This window comes from Setaria italica, chromosome IV (assembly GCF_000263155.2).
Source record: "Setaria italica strain Yugu1 chromosome IV, Setaria_italica_v2.0, whole genome shotgun sequence".
Lineage (NCBI taxonomy): Eukaryota > Viridiplantae > Streptophyta > Magnoliopsida > Poales > Poaceae > Setaria > Setaria italica.
The window spans coordinates 14,256,224-14,278,133 of NC_028453.1; the positions used below are offsets into that span (position 1 = coordinate 14,256,224).

The window sequence follows — 21,910 nt, forward strand, 5'->3', positions numbered from 1 at the left end:
CTAAATCCCATGGTCAGGTCATCAGAAGAGTTGACAGAGCAGGCACACACGAAATAAATTTTTTGAAAATAGGCAAATCTACTTCCGCAAAGGGAAGTGCAGTCATCACTGATAACTTTATTTCATAAACGGTTTAGAAAGAGCAAAAGGTAAACAAGCACATGGATCACCGGTACAAAGACACAGGATAGGATCCACATCTTATTGCAGCAACACGCCCAGCTGGTAGGCTGAGTATCATCATCGTCAATAAGCTCCATTTTAGATGAGGTGGTGCATCATGAGTTCATTTCTTGAAATTGATGGACTAGTAGCAATTATTAGCCTGTGAGAAATAAAGTGGTCATGATCAACTTATTCCATTCCACAAACAAGGTGAGGAGTAAGGAGACGAATGAACTACCTCGTTCCTCGAACCAAACACCCTTTACCTTAGCTGCCTCCTGCCGCATGTCAGCTCCCACGGTAACCTTCGGGCGGCCGCTCCTCTGATGGACGCAAGCCTCCGGTTCCTGTCCAGCCCAACCCTCAGTTGAAATCTTTCTACTTAATTTGTGAACATCGCCAGCATATCTGCTGGCAACGGTGCTTTAATGCTTTTCTACCAGGGTCGGGTTGATTTTCTGTACACGTCAATAGTCGAATGAATGTCGTCTATGCTATATATGGTCAGCTAGTAGTCTTGTGTTTCTCTCTTTGAAACCACTCGGAAATTTGCCAGACCGTATATTCTTGTGGCAGATCGGTGTCTTCTTCTTGTTTTACCCGGAAGAGATGTGCCAGTCCAAAGCTGAATGCTGTAGGGCGGCAATCACTTCGTGGCACCACTTTGGTGTCTACGACCTAGCTCATCCCTATTCCACGCTACAATCCAAGAATTATGAGGCGTAAGTACGCAAGCATATAAGAGAACAACGATCCTTTGCTAAAGGCTGTAAAGATCTCGAGCAAGTTGCCAATCATGGCTGCTTCAGTGATGATGAAGTTGGCGTTGCTCATTCTGTCCATCACCTCGCATCAGGTTCTAGCGGCGCACCACCAGCATACCATCAACGTCCAGTCCTTGCTATCCAGCGAGATGTGCTCTTCGGCACCTGCGGCTCCAGGTTACATGTCAAAATAAATCTCTTTTCGTTTTAGCGGGATTACCAAACGATTAATTTGATTATTTCGTTCAGCTTGCATATTTATGAACAATTGTGTAGGATTTCTATATGTACAAAGTTTGTAAGCATAGTTTTCCTGAATATGCAGTAACCCAAGCATCTCTTCCTGGAGCTGCTGGAAGCACCCTCCAAATCGTCCGCCGCTTGTGCCTGCAAACCGGCAACAACAAGACGGTGTCTGACCACTACACCGCCATCCTGCACCGAGACCACCACCGTGTCCGGTCCATCCACCGCCACCTCGCCGGGTCCCAAAGCACAATTACCATTCCTGCTCGCCTGGGCCTTCCCTTCCACAGTCTGGAGTACGTCGTCACCATCGGCATCGGAACCCCGCCGCAGAACTTCACCGTCCTCTTCGACACCGGCAGCGACCTCACCTGGGTCCAGTGCGCGCCCTGCGGCGACTCCTGCCACGCCCAGGAAGAACCCCTGTTCGACCCGAAGAATTCCAACACGTACGCCAACATCCAGTGCGACGCGCCGGAGTGCCATATCCGCGGTGGCGGCGAACCAAACAGCTGCGGATCTGGGTTCACGTGCGCGTACACCGTTCAGTACGGCGACAACTCCCAGACTTTTGGTAATCTCGCGAAGGAAACCATCACTCTGTCGCCGCTGGCGCCGCCTGCCACCGGAGTCGTGTTCGGGTGCAGCGACAAGACCACCGGCCTACTCAGAGATGAGAGCGTCGCCGGCCTGCTCGGCCTAGGCCGCGGCGACTCGTCCATCCTCTCGCAGACACGGCGCACCAACGACGGCGGCGTCGTCTTCTCTTACTGCCTCCCGCCGCGAGGCAGCTCCGCCGGTTACCTCGTTATCGGCGACGACGCTCCGCAGCCGTCGAACCTGACGTTCACGCCTCTGAAGACCGACAACCCTCGCCTGAGCTCCGTGTACGCGGTGGACCTCTCCAGCATCTCCGTGAACGGCGCGGCCGTCCCTATACCGGCATCGGCGTTCTCCGAGGGGACGGTCATCGACTCCGGCACCGTGATCACGCACATGCCGCGCGCCGCGTACCTCCCGCTGCGCGACGAGTTCCGGCGCCACATGGGCGACTACACGATGCTGCCGGAGGGGTCGGTGGGAGCCCTGGACACTTGCTACGACGTGACGGGGCTCGACGTCGTGACGGCGCCACGGGTGGCGTTCGAGTTCGGTGGCGGCGCGAGGATGGACGTCGACGCGTCCGGGATACTATACGTTATAGGTGCCTTGGGAGAAGCGGTGGCGTGCTTGGCCTTTTTGCCCATGGATTCCGTGGGTCTCGTCATCATTGGTAACATGCAGCAGAGGGCGCACAAAGTTGTGTTCGATGTGGCCGGCGGGAGGGTTGGGTTCGGACCAGGTGGATGTAGTTGATGTGGTGGGTTGGTACAAAGCCTACTTTGAGACTAAATCAAAGCACAGACAGCCATGCATATGAGTTACTAGTACTCAATTTGAAGTGTGTAGAACTGCCGTTTCTTCACGGTTTGCCGAACACTATGTACCTAAGATCGATCATTGAGATAATCTAGTTAATGTGATGAGTAATTGGTAACGATGGTAGTTATTGATTGCCTTGCAAAATAAATGGTAGCTAGTTGATACTATCTCTGTCCTTAGACATGCTAATTAGTTTGAAAATTAACTAATTTGCTTATTCTAAACATTGTATATTTGGCGAACTAAGTGTAGCTCATAGTTCGAGTGCTCAACTCGGCACAAGTGCTAGCATTTTTCTGGATTTGTTCAACTCTTTCAGTGGTTTTGGTGTGAGCGTAGTATGTGGATGAGTTACGCTAATTGATGTTAAGGAATATTTATCTACTGCATGCTTTATATGTGATGATATATGCGTTTGTGACTTTAGAGCATTCTAGCTTACACTAATTAGCGAGGAAAACCAGTGAATCGATCACGTAACCAAACTCCTGAGCACACAAAGAGATGCCAAGAAGTGCCAACAAGAGGTAAACTCATTTCATACTGAATCTAACTTCAATTCATATAAGAACTTTCTACTAATCGTTGTACATTTCCTTTGATTCAGTTTATTCATAAAGAGGAGGATCCTGCTCTACATGGGTATAAACCTAAATGATCAGACCACAAGGACCAGGCCAACAAGTTACCAAGATTGGCATTGAAAGTTTGGACAAACGGTTCGGACATCTTGGCTGATAGTTCTGATGGTTATAAACACTACCAGAAATTGGAGATTTCGTGAGGGGAACAATTTTTTGTGAGAGTTAAAAACAAACTCTCATGAAATTAATATTTTTCATGAAGGTGATGTAAATCCCGCCACGAAAACTAATTTTCATGAGTGTGATTCACACACCGCTCCGAAAATTGTAATTTTCGTGATGGTGTTGGATAGCCCGCTATGAAATATACCCATTAACATGAGAGTTATTGTAAACTCATGAAAATTTTTGTGCACGCGCCACTGCTCGTCGTTTTGGTGGAAAAAGTTCGCGTTTGTGCCACAACCCGCGCTTTGTTCGGCGTTCGCGCCCAGGAAGGAAAAGGCCTGCGCGGCCGCACCATGATTTTTTTGGCCCAACATACAGCCCGAGACATCCCCCCAAAACCCTATCCTCCCTAGCACCGTCATCCACTCACCCGCGTCAGCTTGAGCCCAGAAAAAAAAAAATCACACCCTCACTGCCCATAGCCGTAGCACCCCCGCCGCCGGTGGCCTAGCCGGGAGCCACGCCGTCCACTCCGGCCGCCGCTGCCGCCCTAGGTGGGAGCCCCGCCAGTTCTCTTAGGCCGCCGCCACCCTAGCTCCATCCCCTACGCACCACCTCTCTTAGGCTGCCGCCGCCGCCCTAGGTCCATATTCAGGACACCGCCGGCTCTCAGGATGCCGCCGCTTCTCCAGACCTCTCCCTGCCGCCTCTCACCTAGGATCCAGCCGAGTTCTACCACCTCTCAGTCCGTCGGTGCCCTGGATCCAGCCGTCGTCCCTCAGACCAGCCTCCGTCAGAGCTTTGAGGAGGAGAAGGCAGCAGCAATGTCGAGCTAGGCTTGGAGGAGAACTCAACAGTGATGCCGAGCCGAGCTTGGAGGAGCAAGGTCCTGCCTTGCGCCGATCTGCGCTTCCTGCTTCCAATCGAGTGAGGTAATGAAGCTTCATCTTTCCCCCAAAATTTTCTATGTTGTGGTCTACCCATATGTGGATGCCTAATGCATGCCACATTGTGTTTTGCTTAGTGTTGCACTGAACTTAATCAGGAGTATATAAACTATGTTGTCTAGTGTCAATTTTGCAAGATCTGATACTGAATGCAACATTTGCCTCACATCTAAACTTAACTGATGCTATGCTGTGTTCATTATGAATTTTGCATTGATCCATATATACTGAGAATCAAGTTTTCTATTCTCGTACATAGAAAAAAGAATGGCAGAACATGAGTGGATGTACACTGGTTGATCTGGTAGACAGCCCCCCTCTAATGACTGGATAGACAACACCAACCGGTTTTTGGATCATGCCTTCTCTATGCCTAATCTAGTTGAAGGTGGCACCATTAAGTGTCCTTGTGCAGTATGTCACAAATGTGTTAGGCACAACAGGTTAACGATAGAGATGCACTTGTGTAGAGCTGGCTTTAAGGAAGACTACAGAATATGGACAACACATGGTGAGGGACTTGACAGTACCTATGTGGAAGGTGGACATGATGAGAATTTTGCTAAAAATGACCACATGGATGAAATCTTAGCCAGCTTAGTTGGTGAACATCCACCACTAACTGATGAGCAGTCACCAGCCTATGCTCGAGCTTTTTATAGGATGGTACAAAATGTTGATCAATTAGTACATGAGAATACATCACACTCATCCCTAATTAGTACATGAGAATACATCACACTCATCCCTATCTGGTATGGCACGCTTGCTAGCATTGAAAGCACAATATAACATGTCAATTGCACACTTTGAGGCAAACTTAGAATTAATCCATGAACTATTGCCTTCAAAATCTAAGTTGCCCAAGGACTTCTATCAGTCAAAGAAGCTATTTGAGGGTCTTGGTATGGCATATGTCAAAATTGATGTTTGTTATAATTATTGCATGCTTTACTACAAAGATAATCAAAGCAAAGACAAGTGTGATGTTTGTGGTCTGTCTCGCTATGAAGAAGGTAAGAGCCGAGTGCCACATAAAGTGTTGTGGTACCTTCATCAGATAGGCTGCAGAGGTTATATTTGCATAAGAATACGGCAAAGCTATTGCGGTCTCACAAGCCATGCACTTCTGGCAAAATGGTGCACCCTTGTGACGGAGAAGCATGGCAAAAGTTTGACAAAGACTTTCCAGACTTTGCTAGTGACCCTAGAAATGTGTGTCTTGCTTTTGCAACAGATGGTTTTACCCCCTTTGGTTTTATTGCAGCACCTTACTCTTGTTGGCTAGTGTTTGTTACCCCATTTAATTTTCCACCATGCACAATCATGAAATCAGAGTACATATTTCTTTCCCCTATGATCCCAGGTCCTGAACATCTTGGAAAGAAACTAGGCATTCTAATGCAACCTTTAGTTGATGAATTAGTGAGTTTGTGGGAAGGGGTAGACACTTGGGATGCTTCACTCAAGAAAACTTTTAAAATGCGAGCAGCCTATGTATGGTCAGTCCATGATTCCCTGCTTATGGCAACTTTGCTAGATGGAGCACACATGGTAGGCTTGCATGTCCAGTGTGCTTAAGTGATAGTAATGCATTTACACTTCGTCATGGTCACAAGGCTTGCTGGTTTGATTGCCATAGACGTTTCTTAACTATAGACCATGAATTCAGATTCCAAAATAATGCATTTCGTCAGGACACAGTGGTTCTTGATGAGGCTCCAAGGCTTTTAATAGGGGAGGAAATCTTTGCCCAAATGAGCAAATTCATAGATGACAAGAAAACTATGGTACATTGCACAATTGGACCCATGTTTTTGGCCTTTGGCAACTTCCATATTTTCAAAAATTGTTGCTGCCACAACATTGATGTGATGCACAATGAGAGAAATGTAGCTAAAGCTATATGGTATACTTGCTTTGATGTACCAGACAAGACTAAGGATAATGCCAAGGCAAGGAAAGATTTAGCTGATATTTGCAATCGTCCTTCACAACATTTGAAGTTAAAGGCAAATGGGAAGTGGGACAAGCCACAAGCTACATTTTGCATTAGTAAGGATGAAAAGCCAAAAATTCTTAAATGGTTTTGAGAACTTAAGTTTCGTGATGGCTACGCAGCCAATATTAGAAGAGGGGTTAACTTGTTACAAAAGAAGATCTTAGGCCTAAAGAGCCATGATTACCACATATTCATGGAGCGCTTACTCCCTGTTGCATTCTGTGGATTTCTTCCGAATAGCATATGGTTGTGTTTGGTGGAGCTTAGCTTTCTATATAGACAATTGTGTGCCAAAGAGTTGAGCAAGGATACCATATCTTCATTAGAGCAGCAAGTAGTTGTTCTTATTTGCAAACTGGAGAAGATATTTTCTCCTGGTTTCTTCAATCCTATGCAACATCTAATAATCAATCTTCCTTGTGAGGCTCGACTATGAGGGCTTGTGCAATCCCGTTGGAATTATCCATATGAGAGGTAAAAAAACATAACTTGCTGTACTAAGTCTTTAGCAAAAATAACCTTCTCTTAATGCTTTCTTCGGTTCATGTAGGAAAATCCAAAAACTTAAAGCCAAAGTACAAAATAAGGCACGTGTTGAGGGCTGCATTGTTGAGGCTCAATTAGTTGAGGAGGCAACAAAATTCCTCACTCTATTTTTTAGGTCCCAAGCTTGGTCAACTAGAAACAAGATTCCTCGCTATGATGACGGTGCTACTACCTTCAAAAGTTCATGAGACCTTGGACTTTTTCAAGTCCCTGGTCGTTACATGAGCCCTCGAGGTGTTCATGAGCTGCCAAAAGAGTTGTATGAGGCTGCTTTTTTATACATTTTGACAAACATGCCGAGGATGGATGAATTCTTCCAATACGTGCATGTTCAACCTTGAGTCCTAGTATATTTTGTATCTAGTTTGTTGACACTAGCTAACTTATTTTTGACCCCTTAAAAACAGCCGTGGGCAGCGTGGTCCTAACTTCTTTGATTGGTTCAGAGAAGAAGTAATACTGCTGAATACTCATAATTCATATTAATGCCATTTGTATACTCCTAAAACTAACACACTGTTACTATTGTTGACATGCAGTGCTTGCGGAATCCTACTATTGATAGTGCATTGCGTGAAATATCATTGGTTTTCGTAGAATGGTGACCAGCTATGGGGTTTACGATGTGAATGGGTATAGATTTTGTTCTGAAGAGTATGGGAGAACAAAACCCAGATTAACCACAGTTAATAGTGGAGTTTGTGTGTCCTGTACTGATGAAAATGACAACGAGTTGGAGTATTATGGTATTATTAAGGACATTGTAAAAATAAAATGGGAAGGGCATTTGCAGCTAGAGATGGTGTTGTTTGATTGTTGCTGGTTTGATCCCACACAAGATGGAACAAGGCATACTCCAAATTTAGGATTGGTGGACATCAAGCATTCTTCTAGACTTGCAGTGTTTGAGCCATTTGTCGCGGCGAGTCAAGTTAAGCTAGTCTATTATTTGCCTTATGCATGCAATGACAAATCTGATCTAATGGATTGGTGGGTTGTATTATTGTGTCTCCACTAAACTATATTCCAACAAATGACACCAATGATGACTCAGATCCTCGTAATGAGCCAATAGAAGTATCATTCTATCAAGAGGATGGGCTGCTAGGCTCTCTTGTCATTGATTTAGGGGCTGAACTAGACAACATAGTACAACGTTGTATTCGATTTGGCGGCAGGGATGGTTGGTTTCGGAGCAAATGGAAGCAATTGAGGTCTTATTTGGCAGAGCTCCCAGAGCTGATTCTTTGCTGAATCTAGCTCTGCCAAATAGTTTTGTATGTGATTCTCTACTGATTCTATGAAGTGATTCTCTCACTACTAGAGAACTCGGTATTAGTACCAGTTCGTAGACTGCATATCTCCCGAAAATGCATCCAGGATTATTCCATCGAGATAAAAGGGGGGGTCTTTTATCACGGGTCCCTCAACCAGGATATAAGATCCTTCTTTAGTCCCGGTTTGTAAAACCAATCGGGACTAACGGGGTTGCCACGCTAGGCAGTGGACAGACCCCTTTAGTCCTGGTTGGTGTTACAAACCCGGACTAAAGGTCGCCTCTTTAGTCTCGGTTTGTAAAATAAACCGAGACTAAAGTGCGTGCGTACAACGCCATGCAGACGCCTCAATGGCACCTATAATTTCGTGCATATCTCACATACCCCTTTAGTTAACCTTTAGTAGTTGAGAACTTTTTTTATAATGAAATCAATCAAAGTAGTATTTAAATGAATCAAACAAGTATTTATACAAATACTATACAATTCTTAGCGTACTATATATATATATACAAATCTAATTAGCGTACATATTACATATATATACAAACTAAATCGAACTATATATATACCTACGATGATCTCCCCGTCGAGGTGCTGGGAGCGTCTAATTTTCGTCCATCGTAATGAAAGTCTCCTTGTGGATTTACCACCTCATCCACCAGAAATCCAATGAGACCTTCACATATTGCTGCTACTCTTTCCTTCTTCAAGAGTCCCAATTGAATATTCCACATCTGTAATTTGGATACATATATGTGAATTTTACATGAACAATTGTAGAAAATAAATAACTATTAATAGTTTTATTTTACATACTTTAAATTCGTGCTCTGTGGCCTTGATGGTCTTGGGTCCCAATAAATTGTGCATGTGCTCACAGACATAGTAGCCGCATAGATTATCATTCACAGGTTCCTGTCTTAAGCACTGTAGCGGGGAGAAACAATTAAGTTATTAAATATTCGTGCTATAGAATGTACAAAATGTGCAGACTTCATACGTACCAGGAAATCTGTTCTCCATGTAAGTTTTTCTTTGAATTGACCTGATCTGTCTGCCCTGATGAATTCTCTCCATGCTCTTCGGATTAAAATAATGAATGATATAATGTTAGGTGAAAATTTAGGAAACAAAATTTTGTATAGAGAGGTTCAGAATTCTTACATGTCTAGCGTGTGTTGCACGTCTTGGTACTCCTTCAGAGCTCTCCTCAACGAATCGAAGACAATGACGTGACTTCGATCAATGTTAATAATAATGAGGATCCAGTGGGAGATGTGTACGTAAATGTTCATATATATTAGAGGTAACTAACATTGATCAGGTAAGGAAAAAGGAAACGAATATAGACGGTATACACACGCTTACTTGAAGTTGTATGGAAGTAGTATGTGATCCTTTAATTTTTGTCTGTTTAAGGAATTGTATACTACCAGCAACGTTTTATCTGGAAAATCTCGTATCTGGGCTTGGTTCACTATGGATGGATCCATGAAGCCAATATGGAGGTACGCTTCATGTCGGCACGTCTGAATTAGCATCCTACATAAAATGGAAGACGAAGTTAATTAGTACGACGACGCATGCAAAAAAATGATATGCGCCAAAATTTACATGTACATATAAACAGACACTTACAGAGTCCAGGCGCTCATCAGAGAGATGTCTAGGGCACCATGATGGTACACTTCGTATATATCCTTGAATCATAGCCACAGGACTGCCTCGCCTTCGCTGTGAAAATCTATCGATTTTATCTCTCGTCGGTAGACAACTCCATGTACTATTGATGGAATTCGTACATCTTTGTTGATAGCTTCTTTAGTGAATCAGGACTAACCATAGGCTTGCCTAGCTCAAAGGTCCATTTCGTTTCACTTGGCGGTGCAACTGGCAGCTTGACTTTTTTCCTTTTTTTCTTCTCATCAACCTTTACTAATTCCTGTTCATAGTTCGATAGTAGTGGTTGACTCTTCTTGGCTTGTTCTTGCATCTTGATGAATTTATGTAATTCTCTTCAATCTACTGGCGGTGGCTCCATCTCCCTTGCTTTTCTTAATTCCCTCTATTCACTCAACCACTCACTAGCTTGCACTTGGATTTCGGTCCAGCGTTCCTCATGAGTTATTACCTCCCAGCGTTCCTCAGGAGTCACCTCAGGCTCCTTTGTTTTCTTCTTATGCTGTCTTAGCTAGGGAGGCGGTAGTCGCGACTTCTTAAATGGTGCTCTTAGTCCCGGCGAAGGTGATCGTGGAGGGGTGTTGTTGTCGTCATCGTCGCTCCAACCACCAGGATGTGGTGGAGATGAAGACCTTGATCGTGGAGTAGGTTGTGGTAGAGATGATGGTCTAGATGTTTGAGGAGAATGTCGCTGCTGTGGATTTGCGGAGAGTGGTCTTGAGCTCTGAGGAGGTGCCTCCACGTCGGGGATGATGATGTAGCGTTTGCGCCATAGAATGACCCCGTGAACCACTTCTCCTAGTGTTGTTGACCCGTCGTCTGCTGGGAAGTCGAGCTCTAGGCCTTCAAATTGGCTATCAGGGATTCTCTCTACGCCAACACTGGCATAGCTAGGTGGAATCTCCATGCCATGGCATGTATGATTTGGCAGGATTGGCAAGGCACTCCCGTACGCCACATGGATATATAAAAGAAATGAAGTTCTTAACCTTCAAATTGCCAAAGCACTCCTGAGGCTCCAGTGCATAAATATTATGTATATACACGTACCTTAATGCTGAGGTTGCCGATCGGTGTATGCAGCTCACATGTGGTGCATTGCGTGATGGCATCCACAAGGAATACGTACTCTTCCATGGGTAATCTTGGCGTATGTGGCTCAGGGAGCCCTGTGGACGCACAACTGCTCCCTAGGTGTTGAAAAGGGCTGGCAGCTGCGTCGGCCATTCGACTACCGCCTCCCTCCTGCATTCTTACTTCTACAGATTGCAGTTTGGATTCTATCGTACGCCGCCACCTCTCATCCTCTTGCTCCTTTCTTCGGTTCTAGCTTGTGTACATGTCCAATTCACCTCGGAATGAGAACTTCCACAGAACAAGCCCAAAGCCTCGGGTACGTCTTGGGTGTTTGGGATTCCCGAGGGCCATTGTGAGTTCATCATTCTCTCGGCACACCATCAACGTCCCATCCTTAACATCTTTAATAATCTTGTCAAGCTTTGTGTCCGCTTCATGTAACAAGTCGTCGAAGACCAGCATCCCATCATCTGGGTTTATCTCACCTCCATGAGCGTAATACCAATTTTTTGATCGTTCGGGCTTCTGGTACGATGCCCCGCTCAATCAGGTCTTTTTCCATCTGATTCCATTTGGGAATTGCTTTGGCGTAACTACCTCGCCCTAGCTTATGATGGTACTCCTGTTGGAGGTATGCCCTAGAGGCAATCATAGAGATGATGATATTCCATTTGTATCCATGATTTGTATGTTGTGTTCATTGAATATCCATTGAAGGCTACTTGAATTGATTTGCAATTATGTGAATTGTATGTGAAACTCTTTACTTGTATGGTTATTCTAAAGTTGTCCCTAGTTGAAGTTCATGTGAGGATACACATGAATATTAGACTAGCACATGTATTAGTTGATGACTATGTTTCACAAGTCATGGACATGGAGATGTTGAACTAATAATGTGGACACATGTGGAGACATGTGCTAGGACTGACCCAACACGAGAAGTAGTTCTCTCTTTAAACAACATATACGCTTTGTCCTTAGACCTGAGATTGTCGCATTTATTCTAGATGTGGATCGACCTACTTAGGGGCTATCAAACGCTACGCCGTAACAGGGTAGTTATAAAGGTAGCTTTCGGGTTTGTCAAGAAGCATGCTATGAGACATGGTCAATCAAGATGGGATTTGCCCCTCTCTGATTGAGAGTGATATCTCTGGGCCCCTCGAGTGATCGGATCCGAAAATGCATGGCCATGCTACGTACGGTTAAGAGTTAACCTACAAAGGGATTCCAAATCACAGGATCGAGAAAGAGCGGTCGGCTTGAAGCTAGACCAAATATCGTGAGGCAAAGGGAATAGCATGTATATTATGTTGTGATGGTTCGTCTGATATGATCTTCGTGTGCGTATAGGAGTTGGCACGTCTTGCTAGAGGCCGCTACCGACTATTGGGCTGAGTAGGAGTACTCGGGCCATGTCTATACGTATCCGAACCCATAGGGTCACACACTTAAGGGGCTGGAAGCCCAATTCGGATCTGATCCGAGTTGGATTAGGTTTAGAAGTACTAATGGGCCTCGGATCCAGAGGCCCGTTAGGAACCTCTATAAATAGAGGGGTGGGGGTGCCCTAGGGTTTACACCTTTTTGGCGAAACACACCTGCCGCGCCTCCCACACCCTCGCCTGTTGCAACTCGCGGATCTAGCAGTCCGGCTTGCGACGCTTCCTCCCTGCACGTGTGGATACCTTGGAGGTGTTGCGCCTACAGCACTTGGACGAGCCGCCGACGAGCCACCGACGAGCCACGACGAGCCGACTACGAGCCGCGGCACCGGAGGCGATCTTGCTGCATGTGGACGAGCTGCTGAGGAGCTGCTGTACGTGATCGACTACGTACGACTACGTGATCGTCTTCACTGCATCGACGCATATCTACATCTTCCGCACCAGTAGTGCGTCGAGTGGTAATCCCGTGATCCTTATACGGCAGTTCTTCCTGGTTATACGAGGTAGAATTTTTGAATTGCGCTAGTGTAGCCTACCTCGTATCCCCACAACTCCTTCCCCCTAGCATTGCCTGTGTTCTGGGGGACCTTGTTCTTACTGTCTTCGGTGCTCTTGTATTGTACAAATACCTCCTAGCGGTCCTTACACTGTGGAGTTGGGCCCTTCTTAATGTAGGTGGTATCCAACATCTTCTTGAATGTCTGAAATTGTGTGGCCATCTTCTTCAGTGTCCGCACTTTCACATCATTTTCAATATATCCATTGGGAAATGTGAAATGTTTCTTGACTTCTTCCTACAGCATATTCTTTTCTATATCCTAGAGTGCGTATGGATTAGTCGTTTTGCCCTTCCATTCCCTTATGCTTATGGGCACGTTCTCTCTTACGATTGCCCCGATCTGACTTACGTACTGTGTTGCCACTTTTTCGGGAGCAACCGGCCTGCCCTCTTCTATGACTTCCGTGATGATAGCCTTTTTTGTTCCAGTCTTCACCTTGGAAGGACCTCAGGGCTTCGGACGACGGTTCGTCGATCCAGAGGGCTAACAGTTCAAGATTCATTAATTAATTAGTATATAGTAATAATGAATAAGATCATATATTATATAGAGAGAGGGTTAAAATATGATTTATACCTCGTAGGAACCTTCTGCTATGGTAACGTTTTGCTGGGGATCGGGCTCTTCATTGCCATCGGCAGACAGGTTGAGAAACATGTCTGCCTGGCTACCCTCTTCATCGCTGTAAGCTATGGGAAGGTTGGATCTACTATCACCAGCAATAATCCGCTCCATTAGATACCTTTTGGCCTCATCGTCTACCATCGATCTCAACTACTTTGTACATGAAATCATATATAGAACAACCATGAAAACAAATTCATTTCAACAATTTTTTTAGAAATATACAAAATATACTACATTTTTAAAATATACAAAATGTAATATACAAAATGTACTATGCAAAATGTAATATAAAAAATGTAACATACAAAATGTAATATACAAAATGTAATATGAAAATTTTACTTTGCAATATGTAACATACAAAATGTACTAAATTTCAACTAATTTCTAAGCATTTCAACAAAAATTTGTAAACATTTGTACCAAAGTTAGATTAATTTCTAAGCATTAATTAGAAGTATACAACTATATTCCACGAACAATTGCAATGATCCAAACGGGGTCTAAATGTATACAAAATTTATTTTGTATGTAATCTACCAAATTTCACAAATTAATTCGGGGGGACGGTCGGAGTTGGAGGGGGCGCGATGAGGACGCGCGGTGACGACGGGGGAGGTGGCCGGCTGATGTCGACGGGACAGCAGTCACGGCGATGAGGATGGCTACGACGATGGGGAGGAGGTGGTGCCAGCACGCGATGTGGGACACGCGCGGAGGTCGCGACGACGGACATGGATGCGCCGGCAGTGGCAACGGGGACGGAGGAGGAGGCCGGTGATGATTGCGGGCGAAGATGATGGCGGCGGTGATGGAGACGGAGGAGGCCAGTGAATAGGATGGACCGGCGGCGGCGACGGTGGAGGCCGACGACGGACGGGACGAGGACGACAAGTAAAAATTTCGCTAAGTGTTGGGTGCGGAAATCGAAAAGTCCCTTTTTATCTCGGGATAAATGGGGCCTTCTCCTATTTTCATCTCCCGACTGGTTTTTGGAATTTATTCGATTTATGTTTTCATTGGATTTCAGGAAGCAAAAATTAAGAAATTTATATATTTCAAAAATGGAAAAATATATTAAATTAGCAAGTTTGTTTACAATAAGTTTTAACTGGTCATAAATTCTATATTATTTCTTTTTGCTTCTATTTGGAAATTTACTCTATTTATGTTTTCACTGGATTTCAGGAAAATTTACATATTTCAAACATGCAAAAATATATTAAATTAGCAAGTTTGTTTACAATAAGTTTTAACTAGTCATAAATTCTATACTATTTCTTTTTGCTTCTATTTGGAAATTTATTTTGGCCGGGTTTCGCTGGATTTCATGAAGCAAAAATTAAAACTTTATATATTTCAAACATGAAAAAATATATTTAATTAGAAATTATATTTACAATAAGTTTGAATGACTCATTAATTCTACACTAGTTATGTTACCTTCTTAAATAATTATTTTACTGCATCACTATCATCTATCATTAATCCTAAAGGGCAAACAATCATTAATGCCTTATCGGACATACCATTTTTGGCCTTCCATTGCATAAATTCTAGTGTGGTACGTAGGTTTTATGGCCTCCTTGGTAATCTGGGTATAGCAATTTCATGTGATCATCTATCATGTGCTGCAACTTTGATGCTTCCTTCCGAGTTTCGCAATCTCTGTGTGCATCCCTAAGCACCTGACCGAGGTTATCAATATGGCCATCTTCTGCAAACTCATCTTCATCACCCTCACCCATTGTAGTATCTGCAAAAGCCTGGCCCATAGCGCAGTCCGAAATGTTGTCATCACCCTCCTCCTCTTCATCGTCTTCCATTACAAACCCCTCTTTCGCCGTGACGGGTCCAAACCAAATGGTTAGGCGTGAAACCGTATCTAAACAAGTGGCTGTGAATGGTCCCTAAGGAAGCCTTTGAATAGCACTTCTGGTTACTGCATTGGACGCATGGATTACAATAAAACTATCCATCACATTAGTAAAATTTTAGATAGAAATATACAAATTAAAATTTCAGAAGCAAACAACATGATACACTATGACAAACTCAAATATTACTAAAAGTTTACATAGAAATACGCAAATTTAAATTTGAGAGCAATAACAACATGATACAATATGACAAACCATCCACTAAGTACTATCTAGAAGGACTTCAAGCATCCTTGGAAAGCGAAGATGAAGGTTTCACTAATGCAGCCTTATTTTGTAGTTTATTTGTACCTCTTGCAATGGTAGTATTTATAAGTGGACCTGAAACACCCGGGATTGGCGGTGGAGCATAACGACCACCAAAAGGAGGTTCCTGACCTACAGCAACACATCTTCATGATATCTTTGCAAATAATGAAGCATTGCTTTCTCCCACGCACTCATTTTCTTCGGCTTATCGTGAGGGCTAACTATGGTTTTCCCCTTGCTGCGAGAGGAACGACGATCTCCCCCACCATCACCACTACATCCGGCATCAGAAACCATCTCTATGTACCACAAATTATTTAGCTCATATTTAATTTACAAATAACTAAACTTAAAAAATTCAATATTTCCCACATAATTTACTTATTATAAAAATGGCTAATTCCATACCTCTATCTGAAAAGTACAAAAGTACAAAATTACACCTACAATTTATATGGCTAATTTATAAATATTAAAAACACATTTACTCTAATCTTTCCCTATTACATAAAATTGAAATAATCTCAATTCTACCTCACATTTACTGTCCATTCTCCCTCACATTCAAACTATCCATCACATTGTAGCTCAGAAACATGTATAAATACAAATCCTCTACATGCTTAACAACAAATAAACTCATTTTTCTCCCTCTCTAAAGTATAAAATAAAGCTTAACAACAATAAATGAACGTAGCATAAAGGAGCTAACCTTCACAACACTTTGGATGGGTGAAATCCCCAAGGAAATGAGGAAAAAAAATTTCAGCAGCACCTCTCCTAGGCTTGCTTCGGCGCCATGGAGAGGTTGAGCTTCTCTATCTTTGTGGAGTGGAGTGGCTCGGGCTAGAGGACTGGAGGAGAATGAAAGGCAATATAAGATTTTATCCCCGTTGGTAAATCTAACCGGGACAAAAGCGCTTTTGTCCCGGTTGGTCGTAACTTCCGGTTGGTAACGCCAACCGGGACAAAAGCTCCAACCTTTTGTCCCGGTTGGAATTACCAACCGGGAGTAAACCGGTTATCCCGGTTGGTAAATCCATTCGGGATAAAAGGTTGGATCATTTGTCCCAGTTGGTGGCTCCAATCGGGGGTAAAGAGTGGCGCCGTCGGTGCCTAGAAACTAGCCGTTTTAACCGAGACTAAAGGGTGGCCTGTAGTCCCAGTTGCAAAAAAAAGAACTGAGAGTAAAGGTGCGCCCTATTCCAACCTACCGTGGCGCACGCCCTTTTCTCCCGGGCCGAAATTAAACCGAGACTAAAGGGGGTAGGATCTAAAGTCAGTTCTCTAGTAGTATCTGATATGAACTAAAGAGGTTGGGAGCTGAAAAAAAGTAGCTTCTCCTGATTTTGTAAAATGATTCTCTGTCATAATTTTAAGAATTTATACTAGAGAATCACTTTCAATCATGAAATCTCTTCTCCCAGAGAATCTGCTCCCGTAGAGATCAGAATTAGATGGAGCTCTACCAAACAGACCGTGACTATCAGCCTAGTTGCTAGATCGAGACATGATAATTCCACGGAATGCATACAAAATTTCTGTATTTCACGATGGATTCAACTGTTGGTGGACCTATAGCACGTTGCCAACGCAAGTGATGCATGATTGGTTGAAGATGGTAATGAAAATACTGTATTCTAGGTGAAACGAAGTAGGAACTGATATAACGGAAGTAAATGTCTGTTTTTATATCTGCTTATCTATATTTTTATACAGAAGAGCACTGATAACTCTAGTCCAAATTAATGAGAATTTTAGAAGATTCATTTTAGACACCTGTTTGCAAATTTATAGATTTGTTTGAGTTCTGAGTATACCTTTACACAACGATCCCCTATGAAAGATTGATAGAGTAGATAATTCAGAACTCAGAAAAATGATGCAATACTATAGTAATAAAAAAAATTATGTTGTCTGGTTTTCTGTACACATTCGGATCTGACCATGACTGAACCAACATGTCAATCGTGGATAATAGGGTGCAGCGGGTTTAATTGCGATAGATTGAAAATTCTGACAAAAACGATGGGAAATTGTTTATTTTAAAATTCTTTAGGATCATTGTTTCTAACAACTAGTGAAAAATACTGATAAACAAGATGTTTATATTCATAGAATGTCGAGCAATCAATAAAGCTATTATTATATAAATGATATACTAAACAAAATTAGCTTTAACTTGTATAAAAAACCTGTTAATACATATCGATTGAAATAATTTATTGACACGTTAACAATCCTTCATTAGTAACTAACGGACTCGTACTAGCACTGGCTATATACATCGAGTTTTTAGTCATGAAAGATGTGAGCCATAGAACATGTATTCACACTCTAGCCGAGGTGTATCTTAGAATTTTTTAATCTCCTCAGATTGAGCAGCAACAACAAATTTCATGCTATCAAGCAACCTAGATTCCATGCGTGTACTATTTCTAACTTTTGCAAAGAAAAGTAGTAAGTGTTGATGCACAAGCAACTTTTTGTATCGAATTATCAATGGTGTCATTAAATCATCTTCAAATGTTATTAAACTCCATGGGTATTCTCTATTTTTACTAAAAGTGATCGAAGTATGATCTGAAGTCGCGAGGCAAGCATCCTGTAGGAAGATTGGTTGAAAAGAACTCACAACAAGGAACAAATTACCAACTCAATCTATAGAAAAATAAAACTACACAGTTTTATTTTTCTATAGATTGAGTTGGTAATTTGTTCCTTGTTGTGAGTTTTATTTTTCTATAGATTGAGTTGGTAATTTCTTTCTTGTTATGCCGGCTTTGACGAATAGTCTACGGCTGTATTGTCGTAGTTGGTCACTAGAAGAAGTGCTATGGCACTACAGCAGAGTCAGAGTTATTGAAAAAAGGAATTTTCATTATTACTTATAAGTGAAATAAAAATAACTAGCCTAGCATCACACAAACAGACCTCCCTTATTCCAATTGATGAAGTAAACTGCAATCCCAGTAGCCTCCGATCCGGAGACAGGAAAGCAACCGATGATACTGATTTCATTTTACTCTGAGCGATCGAGTAGCAATAAATGAACGTAGGTAATTCCCAAGAAGGAGGTCCTCTCATTATATACTCCTATAGTACAACAAGGTTAGAGTAAAGGTAACCACAAGAGCGTAACCACAACTGCTCATGATCTTTACAAACAAGGCAACTGTCCATGAGAATTTTCTCTATCACAACAGACAAGTGTTTGATATGTTACGGGGATGCATCTTGGCATCTTAAAAAAACTTATTTGCTACTTGGCATCGACAAACATGTTTTTACTGTCTATCTATCTTGTTTTCTTTTCCCTTTTCCTTTGTGAAACACAGTCCAAACGCAGGGGTTCCAATACACAAATATATATTCACCTTTATGAATACACGCATGTAGTCGCTACTTTTATTTATGAGCCCCTACGCCCATAATATTCAAATGACCAACTCACCCACTCTCATCCACTTCTCAGCATTGAAGGTAACTTCGAGAGACTTTATCGGCGGATCTTAAGATTGATGAAGTCACCACAGACGCCACATAGACAACAAACACCCATGCTAAGTTGAGATCCTGAACCTAGGTTTTCCTATTATTTTTATTCTTCTCAGGCAAAATATTCCATTGAAACCTTTCTTTCATTTTCGGAATATTAATGTTTCATTTATTTTGTAAGTAGTTATCAGATAATTTATAGTCTCCATTGTATCACCGTTCAATTTCTTTTGGTAGTTTGGTCCTTTGTGAAGCGTTTTTTAAAAAATCTAATGATCACATGGAACTGTTATTAATGGTATCGATTTCTTGTTGTTAACATTGCCTATGTTATGCATTCTTCCATGCCTTTTGACCTGAGACATTCACAGCTTTCTTACTTGGTGTTAATCCATTTGCTAGCAACATGTATTTGGTCATTAGTATTTGGCAACACAGGAAAACAGACCCTTTTCAATTTGTTTGTCTCATCCAAACTTGCTAATTTGCTTGTCATGTTTCACCAACACTTGAATACTTGATAGGCTAGAACCAACAAGAAGAAACATTACCTGCCATTTGGCGTCCAATTGTTTTTCCCATATTGAATGATATTGTGTAAGTTTCTTGTTGCAGCTATACAAGATTTTAAACACTAAAGAGACAGCCAAGCAAACACAAAAGAAGATGCCGTGTTGTTTTGGTGCAACCAATACTCTATATTAATGCTGAAGTTGCTGTGGTAATTCGAATCTGTGCGATCTCCTAGTGACTCCTGGGTTCAAATGGCTCTTGGCATAAGGTCCCTTCTGGTAACATTACTTCTGATATCTATTATCTGGGATTCTTCTGTTACAGGTAACGGGGGAGCAAATGTTTCAGTTAAGCTCAGCTCTTTGAATCCAGCAACAGCCTGCTTGACTGGTTTGGAATGCGCCATTAGCTTGATTCCTTCTTTTTTTCTTCAGTTTTGTTAAAGCTATGAATCGGTGCATTGACATATCATTCTTGCCTATTGCTTCCTAGGAACTTGGGGTACATGGTGGAGAAACCTATTTGAAGATTTTGTATGTTATTTTCTTAACTGGGGAAAATCATTTGGTTTTCAATCACAAGGTGCGTTTTGCATAGATTTGAAAAATACGACATAATGTTTGGCAAACAATGCAGTGAAAAATCATCTATTTTTTGATTCACCTGCTCTTTCTCCCGTATTTGGTCTTACAAGCTCAGAAGTTGAAAGTACTCCATCAACATGGACCATGCTCACCCCGTAGTCACCCATCAATGAATTACCACAGGGATGTCCTCCATAACGATCTATCACGTCTTCAGACCCTCCATCTAAGGTTTTCTGAGAACTCAAATGACACGGCACGAGGTTATATAAGTGGACTCGGCACCATCACATTAGACTTTATAGCCGTTGTTGGATATGGCACACCGACGCTACAGTCTACATTGACACATCCAGCGACCTCTCTTTGATAACATGTGGGGGAGCCTTACTGCAGAACAAGCAGGTACTCTCACCATGATGAGTGCTTCTATCCGTCAAATTCATCGTCGTTCAGAGAAACATCCAACTTCACAAATCGACTAGCTGAAGGTTTCAGTGACGATGGCTATTATGAGATGATAACCGCTTTTGAAAGAGGAATTTCTATGCGGAGAGGCTGTAACGGCTTCTTGTCAAATGAGATCCTCAAGCTGATGCCGTCAATTATGCTCAAGGATTTTATGTTTGGTTGCGGTTCACGGCCAGGGGATCGTGATTTGTTAGATCAAATTGTTGCGGTGATGAGTCTGGGTCGGGGAAGCCTATCAATTACATCACAAGGTTACAGGAGTATCAACAGCTCCTTCTCTTACTGCCTACCCTCGCTATATGGCAACGCTAGATTTTTGTTATTTGGAGCACAGCCGGAAGAATCTGGCTTAGTTCAATTCACGCCCATGCTGCATAATCCTACTGCCCCATCATATTATTTTGTTGATCTCATTGGACTGAGAGTAGGTCGAAAGATGTTACCAATACCAGCGAGTGTTTTCAAAGATGTAGGCACTATTCTCGACAGCGGCACAGTTGTAACCTACCTCCCAGAGGCTGCCTACCATGCCCTTCGTAGCGAATTCGATGCCTGGGTGAGAAGATATGCGGTCTCTGTTTCAGATTTTGCTAATCTGGAAACCTGTTATGGTTTTGGACATCACAATGGAGACAAACATACCAAAAGTGGCATTGCTTTTTGGCGATGGTGTGACACTGGAGCTTCCACTGACTGGGATCTTATATTACATCGGTTCCTCCAAGTACTGCTTGGCATTCGCTGCTACTAAGGAGAGTGGATAATTCTCTGTAATCGGGAATGTACAGCAGCGTTCGACTGAAGTCATCTATGATTTAGGGCGTGGAATGGTTGGCTTTGTAGCAGGGAGGTGCTGATCAACATGATCCATTTACTATACTATTTTGTGACAGTTGAATTTAAGATCCAAAGTATAATTCTAAACACATATGGTAATTAGTTAGGGCTTTGCTACGCTACTCCGAATAATTGTGGACCATCCATTTAGGCAAATTTGGATGGCTAATTATCTCTTAGGAGGTAATATATATATATATATAATATTTATTATATATTTTTAATTTTGAAGATAGGAAAAATTGGGCAAATATCTTCATATTAGATCTAACTTCCATGCATAATCTATTAGATGAAAC

General features: G+C 42.5%; 1 protein-coding gene across 1 annotated transcript; it reads left to right on the top strand.

Annotated features, from left to right (window-relative positions):
- Window positions 1–961: 961 nt before the first annotated feature.
- LOC111257059 (aspartyl protease family protein At5g10770-like) lies at window positions 962–2,531 on the top strand. The gene is made up of 2 exons (XM_022826085.1): window positions 962–1,106; window positions 1,255–2,531. The coding sequence occupies exons 1-2, from the start codon at window positions 962–964 to the stop codon at window positions 2,529–2,531; spliced, it is 1,422 nt and encodes a 473-aa protein (XP_022681820.1).
- Window positions 2,532–21,910: the final 19,379 nt, after the last annotated feature.